Raw genomic sequence first — 10175 nt, 5'->3', positions numbered from 1 at the left:
TACCTCCGTCAGCGTTTACGTTAGCAAAACGCGACCAAATGCGTCATTGGCTGCGACCAGCCGCTACAGTCAGAGCCAGAGGCAGAACCAGAAATCTCTGCTGGCAGGGTGTGATTTGTTAACTAACACCACTGAATGGGATATCTTTGGCACTTCGTGCACCACATCCGACAGAATGAGGTGTCAGAACACTCATGTAAACAATAAAAGCGAGAATAACAGAACAAAACGTACGCAGTCAAGCAACCGAAAACAATACTCACTCCCAAAGCTTTTTAGCAGCAGCTTGGATTTCAGAAATCGCTGCTCATTCTCAGCTCGAAAGCGAATCAAGCGGCGTGTTTCCTCTGGATAACAACTTAAAACACGTAAATAATGGAAAAAATACATTTATGACAATCTTTCGCCGCGGGAACCGCCATCTTTCTGAAATCCGCATAGCATTGTGGGAAATCACTCAAACCCCTTCGTTCGGAGTCAGCTCCAGGAAAATCTCCGTTTGGAGGGGTACAGAAGCCCTACCCCTTCCCCTACCCCTCCGCGTTAACTGGGATTGGGATACCCCTACCCCTTCACGTGAACGCGCAAAATGGAGGGGAAGGGCCAAGGGGTGAAATGGGATTCGGCCGTAGCAGTGCATGTACAATAGCGACTCCTCTCCACACAGCGATAATGATCAGATCGCTGTAAGGAGCTTTCGTCACTTCCGCTTAGTAAAATCCGGAAAAGTTTCGCGCCAGACTTTACCGAATATTTATTTATTTATTTTAATTTTAGAAAACGCGGAAAACGATTTTTTACGCGGAAAGGCAATTTGAAAAACGCGGATTTCCGCGGAAACGCGGAGATTTCACATCCGTGATTTTCACTAATTCTATCAATTTCCTAAAGAAGTTCTCATCGCGTGCAGGGTTGTTTATGTCGTTACCATGGCAACCCTGCGTGACATTTGGAGTCTGACAGAAAGCTTCGCAAGAGACTGAGACCGCGGTTGAAAGATGGCAAGTCAAGATAACGAGTTAGTGGCAAAAAAAAAAAAAAAAAAACACACCATCGGCAGTGTGGCAGTATTTTGGTTTCAAACCAAACGAAAAGGAAGAGCCAGCAATAATGTAAATGACCGCGCAAAATCGAAAAAAATCTAATATGTCCCCTAAGGCACACCATAGCCTGGGGTACTCCACTTCCATGAGATCTCTCCAATGAGTTGTGTTTTGAGTAGGTTACATGAGTAACAACAAGGTAAAATAATATAACGTATGACATTTGGGATGTGGGTAATAAACGTTTGAAATGTCATCTACTGAAGAAACGGAAGAAAACATCGTAGCGTAAACTGTTAGGTTTCTGGTGGGAATTAGCAATGCGCTTGCTATCTTTGTTGGGTGTGTTAAACCGTATGGATTTAAGTGGAATAATTGTAAGGAGTTATGTGATCAAGACAACGTTTTAAGCAAGGTAAGGCCATTTGATTATTAATTTCCCTGCCATGGCATGACATGGACCCATATGATTTTGCCTTGTGCAGCTATCACGCATTTGAATTAGGTTCGCCTCATTTGCGCTGAAGAATATGGTTTATCGCGCAGTCTAAACGGACTTGGGTGTTGGTTGATTCTTTTCTTTTTTTTATTTCCCATGCTTGAAAGGGTATGATCCTGCTCATCGTGTACTTTTGATGGAGTAGGTGAAATAGTGCTGCAAATGGCGTTTCAACGCAGACATGTGTAAACGACAGTTGAATGCTATTTTCAAGATGAAGGAAGAGTTGCGTGATGCTTTGAAATATCTCTTAATCCATTCATCAATGCACAAAATTCGCTTTGCTGCTTAATCCATACCACAATGCACATAATTCGCTATGCTGCTTTTAAATAGTACATTTGAGGCATAGGCGCAGGTCTGGACAAGGTCCGCCAGTATAGGCGCACGTTACACAGTAGGCCGAAACAAAATATTTTTTTCTCGGTAATACCGTATACCCCGGGAAAACACAGAGACAGTTTAAAGGTATCAAAATTTGGATACCGCCCAACCCTAGTGTGTTTATATATATATATATATATATATATATATATATATATATGTGTGTGTGTTATATATATATATATATATATATATATATATATATATGTGTGTGTTATATATATATATAAAAATATGAATGTGTATATATACACACACATTCATATTTTATATATCTCACACACACTTACTTTCAGATATTTTATATATATTCTCAACTCCTTAAGCTGAATGAGCATGAACTCTATCTCCTCATTGCTCCAGAAGTGCACGTTTCTACTACTGTTGTCATGCCGACCGAGGCTGTTGTGTTTCCCGCTTGTGGTCTCGTCACTTCCAGAAGGGGCAGTGCTGAAGTAAGTAGCTCGACTACGTAGCTCGATAGGGTTTACATGCACTAAGTAACTCGGCTACAATTGCATAATCTAGGTCACGTAGCTCGATTACGAGAAATCCAGTTCGGTTTGATTTCAGCTGAGCTAAGGTGTTTCCATGGCATTTAGAACTTCGATTTCAGTCGAGCTACGGCAGAAATTCGATTTTCTCTATGTGCATGTAAACGCACCGAGTGCAAGAGAAGTTGGGCGTTCCAAGTCTGCAATTTCTAGAATCTTGAAGCTTTACAATGACACCAATTCATTCAAGTCCTCCAAAAAGGCTGGTCGTCCACGCAAGACAAATACACGAGAAGACAGGATCATGCAGAGACTCTCAATGGGCAATCGGTTCAACACGAGCTGGAATTGCTCGCCAGTTCAGCAATGAAGAGGGCATGGATCTGTCTCAGAATACATGCACTACGTTTACATGCACATAGAGAGAATCGAATTTCTGCTGTTGCTCGACTGAAATCGAAGTTCAAAATGCCATGTATACACCTTAATTCGGCTGAAATTGAACCGAACTTGATTTCTCGGAATCGAGCTACACGACCTAGTTTATGCGATTTCTGCCGAGCTACTTTGTGCATGTATACCCTATCGAGCTAGTTGTCGAGCTACTTCTGGAAGTGACGAGTGACGAGACCACAAGCAGGAAACACAACAGCCTCGGTCGGCATGACAACAGTAGTAGCGAGCAGCAGAAGAGGTCAGGAGGAACAAACGAAGAAGAGAAAATGGCGATGTAGAGCTCTCTGAAGTGTGGGTGGAGCACAGAGGACGGCAGGACAAAGCTTCTGGTACTAATAGGCTTTTTATTGTCAGACTTTTCAGTTTAACAGCCTACTTTTATTCTTGAGAGAAAAAAAAAAAAAACCCACACACACGCGCGTGCGCTGTGTTCTAGTCCCGGGATGAGCTCTCCCCTCTGCTCTCCCTCTGCCTCCTTAAATAGGGCGCGGTTACTGGGAAGCCACACAAACAGGTTAATTACCGTCAGGTGAAGTGATTCTGCCACTCACCTTCCCTGGCTCCGCCCTCCTGTCACAGACCGGCGCTTGACCACGCCTCCACTGCCACAGGCAAGCAGAAACGTGCACTTCTGGAGCAATGAGGAGTTCATGCTCATTCAGCTTAAGGAGTTGAAAATATTAAAATTCATGGACGGGAGAAAAACGCGCAATGGAGAACACGGAACTGATAACTTTGTTTACACTCTTGAATAGCTCTTCTTCATGACGACAACCGGAAGTGTACCAACACGATGGGGCGTGTTGCGCCACCTGTGGCTCGGGTGCACAATGCACCTCACACAATAGCCCGATTTCATTGTGTGCACGTAGGATTGGATTTCTCTGGCACCCTGCTGGGACCTTCAGCTCGATTACTGACAGCAGCTCGATTTGGATGTGCATGTAAACGTAGTCAGTGTCTCGCTATTTAAGACAATTCGGACTGAAAGCCCACTCTGCAGTGACCAAACCTCTCATAAGTAGAAAGAATAAAAAGGCTAGACTAGCCTTTGCTGAGGAGCATGTTGTGTGGACAGAGGAGAACTGGTCCAAAGTTCACTTCAGCGATGAAAGCAAGTTAAATTTATTTGGGTCTGATGGGAAACATCGTCAATCAGTACGTTTACATGCACATCCAAATCGAGCTGCTGTCGGTAATCGAGGAAAGGGTCCCAGCAGGGGTGCCAGAGAAACCCAATCCTACATGCACACAAGGAAATCGAGCTATTGTGTGAGGTACATTGTGCACCCGAGCCACAGGTGGCGCTACACGCCCCATCGTGTTGGTACACTTCCGGTTGTCGTCATGAAGAGCTATTCAAGAGTGTAAACAAAGTTATCAGTTCCGTGTTCTCCATTGCGCGTTTTTCTCCCGTCCATGAATTTTAATATATTCAACTCCTTAAGCTGAATGAGCATGAACTCAGTCTCCTCACTGCTCCCGAAGTGCACGTTTCTGCTCGCCATTTTCTCTTCTTCGTTTGTTCCTCCTGACCTCTTCTGCTGCTCGCTACTACTGTTGTCATGCCGACTGAGGCTGTCATGTTTCCCGCTTGTGGTCTCGTCACTTCCGGAAGGGGCAGTGCTGAAGTAAGTAGTTCGACTACGTAGCTCGACAGGGTATACATGCACTAAGTAGCTCGGCAAAAATCGCATAATCTAGGTCGTGTAGCTCGATTACGAGAAATCAAGTTCGGTTCAATTTCAGCCTAGCTAAGGTGTTTCCTTGGCATTTAGAACTTCGATTTCAGTCAAGCAACGGCAGAAATTCAATTTTCTCTATGTGCATGTAAACGCACTGAATGTCAAACTGGGGAATGACTGAACCCAAAGTGTGTAAAGAAGCCAGTTAAATTTGGAGGAGGAAGCATCATGGTTTGGGGGATGTTTTCTGCAGCAGGAGTTGGGCCTCTTATACAGCTACATGGCAGGGTGAATGCAAATTTTTATCAGAACCTCCTTCAGCAACATTCAGTTCCTTCACTGCAAGCATGTCCCAGTCAGCCCACTATTTTCATGCAAGACAATGCCCCCTGTCACACTGCAAAGTGGGTAAAGCAGTTCCTTGAAACTAAGAGCAGGTGGCCCGGTGGTATAGTGGTTAGCACGGTGGTTCTGGGTTCGAACCCAGCGGCCAGTGAGGGCCTTTCTGTGTGGAGTTTGCATGTTCTCCCTGTGTCTGTGTGGGTTTCCTCCAGGTGCTCCGGTTTCCCCCACAACCCAAAGACATGCGGTTAGGTTAATATGGGACGGCCTTTGGCTGAGGTGCCCTTGAGCGAGGCACCTAACTCCCAACTGCTCCCCGGGCGCTGTTAGCATGGCTGCCCACTGCTCTGGGTATGTGTGTGCGGTCACTGCTCACGCGTGTGTGCATGTGTGTGTGTTCACTGCTTCAGATGGGTTAAATGCAGAGAGGAAATTTCACAAGTGTGATGAATAAAGTTGTGCTTTCTTTCTTTCCAACAGTGAAACAAAGAAATGGCCAGCCCAGAGTATCTAAACCCTTAGAGAATCTCTGGAAAATCCTTGGCGACAAAGTAATAGCTAAGAAACCCACTAGTTACCAAACTAGTGGAAGAAAGTGCAAGATGAATGGACCAAGATCAAACCACAGCAGTCTGAGAAACTAATGATGTTCTGTGGGCACAGAAGTGCTTAAGTTATTGAAGGCAAGGGCCTCTACACTTCCTATTAAGTTGTGAATCCTGTAGCCTCAAATTTTTAGTTTTCATCTTCTCATCTGCAACAACGGTCACTGTTCTCTAATTTTGATCACACACACACACAAAAGTTTGTTGAAGTGCCTTGGTTATTTAAAAAAAAAAAAAAAACCACTAGTACAACAGTGGTATGATCACAGCTGCTATTCCTTCAAATTCTGAGCAATGAAAATTAACAATATTTCAAAACAAATCGAATATTTATAAAGTTGTTCTCCAATTTTGATCTCCACTGTATCTTATGATAGAGAAGTCTTGAGAGTGTAAAAAACTTCATCTTGAAAGATTTGTACATTATGGTAATGGGGTGCATGAGGCCCAACGCTTTTTTTAATATGGAATATTTAATATGGAATATTAAGTTGTTTTAATATGAAACAACTTTCATAGTGTAATAGAACAATTACAAATTAACTGGCATCAAATCCAACGATTAAAGTGCAAGTCTTCCCAGAAGTCAATTTTATTTTAAAACAGTTGAGAGCCTCTTCCCCACAGATTTGGAGTAGAGCCCAACTTTCAATTTCTAATTCTTTTTACTAGGTACAGTTATTACACACTGATTACTGCAGATTACTCAGCAGCCAATGTCTGACATGCTGGTGATAAAGCCCATGCATTTTCAATGTCATGAGGCCCAATGCCCTCCTTTTCCCCTTATCGTTATAAACATCATCAATGTTGCCCAAGATCTCATCTCATCTCATTATCTCTAGCCGCTTTATCCTTCTACAGGGTCGCAGGCAAGCTGGAGCCTATCCCAGCTGACTACGGGCGAAAGGCGGAGTACACCCTGGACAAGTCGCCAGGTCATCACAGGGCTGACACATAGACACAGACAACCATTCACACTCACATTCACACCTACGGTCAATTTAGAGCCACCAGTTAACCTAACCTACATGTCTTTGGACTGTGGGGGAAACCGGAGCACCCGGAGGAAACCCACGCAGACACGGGGAGAACATGCAAACTCCACACAGAAAGGCCCTCGCCGGCCCCGGGGCTCGAACCCAGGACCTTCTTGCTGTGAGGCGACAGCGCTAACCACTACACCACCGTGCCGCCCGTTGCCCAAGATGCATTTCATAATTAAATTAAGCATTGACTAAGTTTTAACACTTCATGGACATGCTGCTCTATTTTTTACTTTGGTTAACCATTCTGTATTACCCACAATATCATTCGAATAATTGCTGATAGTGGTGCCAGAGGGTATGAGCTCTGGTTTCACGTCTACCCAAAGCAAGTGGTGTAGCAAAGGCTTTAGTTCCTTTAATCTGTCCAATTCTCTCGCCTCCTCATCTGGACACACTGCTCAAATAGATCAGCTTTGACTTTCAGGGTAATATCACTATAAACACCATGTTCGTCATCTCACAGATCATTACCTAGCTGAGCCGAGTCCAACGTTTACTGTCTCCACTAATTCTATGTTGGATTTCTCATGAACGTCACTCACTAGAGCTGTTGATCTTTTGTTTTTAGATGCGAACAGTTAAAACCTGACTATTAAATTGCTTAAATCACGATCCCCCCCTTCATAAGTTTACTACGTGAAACTAACAACATACTTGTTCAGGGATTTCCAAACGGAATAATCCAACAATAGTCAACATTAAATGCAACCCAAACCCAGTGTGACTGAAGAATAGGTAAAGAAAGAACTCTGCAGTACTTCAGAACCCACTGTGCTAGCAAGCAGCCTATAATCAAAGCAGTTACATTTCATTAAATTACAAGCATTTAGCAGACGTACAAGACCCTGACATAACCACAACAGTGGGCAGCCAGGGGAGCAGTTGGGGGTTAGAAGCCTTGCTCAAGGGCACTTAAGCCATTCCTGCTGGTCCCAAAGCTGCCATGGCTTCCTCAGTTCTTCGAAATACCCACAATTAATCTCTAATATGATTTCAAATAACGTCAATGTTTTAAAAAAGCAAGTATTTTACCCGAAGGTGCCTTGGCCGATCTTGGCGAGCTTCTCGTACTTAGAAAACTCGTCGCAAAAAGGAAACTCAACGCCATCGTAATACTTGGACATGATGGCGGTCTCCCGGTCCGGTCTGGAACAACACAATAAATAAGGGAAGTATGCAGTTACTAACCAGTTTAATCGAAAGCACAGGGCAAACTGATGAGTCACACTAATAACGAAGACTTTCGTAAGGAAACACGTTCACACAAAAAAAGATAATTTATTTATACGTACTTATCGCCAGACACCGCCGAACTTCCGGTCTTGTCTCGCTGCATCGTTGTTCTTCTGTGGTGCAAAAGTAATGGAACCGTCAACTAAACACTTCTTCTTCTTCTTCTGTGCGAAGAAACGTTTGCGTTTGCGCCCCCTTGAGATCAATTAGTAGAATTCTTCTTCTTCTTCTTTAAGGTTTTATGGCAGTTGGCAAACCAACTTAAAGGTGCATTACGCCACCGACTGGGCTGGAGTGTGGAACAGGGGCTATAAGGGAGGGAACCCCCCCCCGAAACCTCATATTCTTTTCGCTAATTCTGAATCTTTCAGAGATTTGATAACATAACAATACATCTGACATGATGCTCTCCCTAATAAACCAGGTAATGTGAAATTGTAATTATTAACCATTTTGAGAGCTCGATAAAGCTCATTTCTTTCGCGTTCATATTCTTACAGTGAAGCATTTTACAGTGGTGCTTGAAAGTTTGTGAACCCTTTAGAATTTTCTATATTTCTGCATAAATATGACCTAAAACATCATCAGATTTTCACACAAGTCCTAAAAGTAGATAAAGAGAACCTAGTTAAACAAATGAGACAAAAATATTATACTTGGTCATTTATTTATTGAGGAAAATGATCCAATATTACAGATCTGTGAGTGGCAAAATTATGTGAACCTTTGCTTTCAGTATCTGGTGTGACCCCCTTGTGCAGCAATAGCTGCAACTAAACGTTTCTGGTCATTGTTGATTAGTCATGCACACCAGCTTGGAGGAATTTTAGCCCATTCCTCCATACAGAACAGCTTCAACTCTGGGATGTTGGTGGGTTTTCTCACATGAACTGCTCGCTTCAGGTCCTTCCACAACATTTCGTTTGGATTAAGGTCAGGACTTTGACTTGGCCATTCCAAAACATTAACTTTATTCTTCTTTAACTATTCTTTGGTAGAACGACTTGTGTGCTTAGGGTCGTTGTCTTGCTGCGTGACCCACTTTCTCTTGAGATTCAGTTCATGGACAGATGTCCTGACATTTTCCTTTAGAATTTGCTGGTATAATTCAGAATTCATTGTTCCATCAATGATGGCAAGCTATCCTGGCCCAGATGCAGCAAAACAGGCCAAACCCATGATACTACCACCACCATGTTTCACAGATGGGAGAAGGTTCTTATGCTGGAATGCAGTGTTTTCCTTTCTCCAAACATAACATTTCTCATTTAAACCAAAAAGTTCTATTTGGGTCTCAGCCGTCCATGAAACATTTTTCCAATAGCCTTCTGGCTTGTCCATGCAATCTTTAGCAAACTGCAAACGAGCAGCAATGTTCTTTGTGGAGAGCAGTGGCTTTCTCCTTGCAACCCTGCCATGCACACCATTGTTGTTCAGTGTTCTCCTGATGGTGGACTCATGAACATTAACATTAGCCAATGTGAGAGAGGCCTTCAGTTGCCCTGGGGTCCTTTGTGACCTCGCCGACTATTACACGCCTTGCTCTTGGAGTGATCTTTGTTGGTCGACCACTTCTGGGGAGGGTAACAATGGTCTTGAATTTCCTCCATTTGTATACAATCTGTCTGACTGTGGATTGGTGGAGTCCAAATTCTGTAGAAATGGTTTTGTAACCTTTTCCAGCCTGATAAGCATCAACAACGCTTTTTCTGAGGTCCTCAGAAATCTCCTTTGTTCGTGGCATGATACACTTCCACAAACGTGTTGTGAAGATCAGACTTTGATAGATCCTTGTTCTTTAAATAAAACAGAGTGCCCACTCACACCTGATTGTCATCCCATTGATTGAAAATACCTGACTCTAATTTCACCTTCAAATTAACTGCTAATCCTAGACGTTCACATACTTTTGCCACTCACAGATATGTAATATTGAATAATTTTCCTCAATAAATAAATTACCAAATATAATATTTTTGTCTGATTTGTTTAACTGGGTTCTCTTTATTTACTTTTAGGACTTGTGTGAAAATCTGATGATGTTTTAGATCATATTTATAAAGAAATATAGAAAATTCTAAAGGGTTCACAAACTTTCAAGCACCACTGTATGCTCTACTGATTCTGGATGGCTACAGTATTCATAATTTCTGGTTGGGTGTTTGCCTATTTTGTTAAGAGAATAGTTAAGTCCTATATGTCCAATTCTTAATCGGGTGATCATGATGTCTTCTCTCCGACTCCTACCGCCTATCCTTCCAGTATTCACCTGTTTTTCAATGTAGTATAGATGTCTTCCTGTTTCACTGCCATCCCAATACTCCTGCCAGACTGACTTTGCGTTGGACTTGATGCAAATCTTAGCCTCTGCCTTACTGATTGGGA

At 42.9% G+C, this 10175-nt stretch overlaps 1 protein-coding gene across 1 annotated transcript in view; it reads right to left on the bottom strand.

Moving 5' to 3' along the window:
* LOC132895313 (cyclin-dependent kinase 9) overlaps positions 1–7938 on the bottom strand; it is a 62828-nt gene extending 54890 nt beyond the window's left edge. Inside the window, exons 1-2 of the mRNA XM_060935734.1 lie at positions 7850–7938; positions 7590–7703 (exon numbers count right to left, since the gene is read on the bottom strand). Of these exons, the coding sequence (XP_060791717.1) occupies positions 7590–7703; positions 7850–7893 (158 nt within the window). The 5' untranslated portion in view covers positions 7894–7938. The remainder of the gene's footprint in view (positions 1–7589; positions 7704–7849) is intronic.
* Between the last annotated feature and the right edge of the window lie 2237 nt (positions 7939–10175).

The sequence above is a fragment of the Neoarius graeffei genome, chromosome 12 (assembly GCF_027579695.1).
Source record: "Neoarius graeffei isolate fNeoGra1 chromosome 12, fNeoGra1.pri, whole genome shotgun sequence".
Classification (NCBI taxonomy): Eukaryota; Metazoa; Chordata; class Actinopteri; order Siluriformes; family Ariidae; genus Neoarius; species Neoarius graeffei.
Note: the sequence above shows the minus strand (reverse complement) of the source record. Positions and strands in the feature narration are given on the sequence as shown.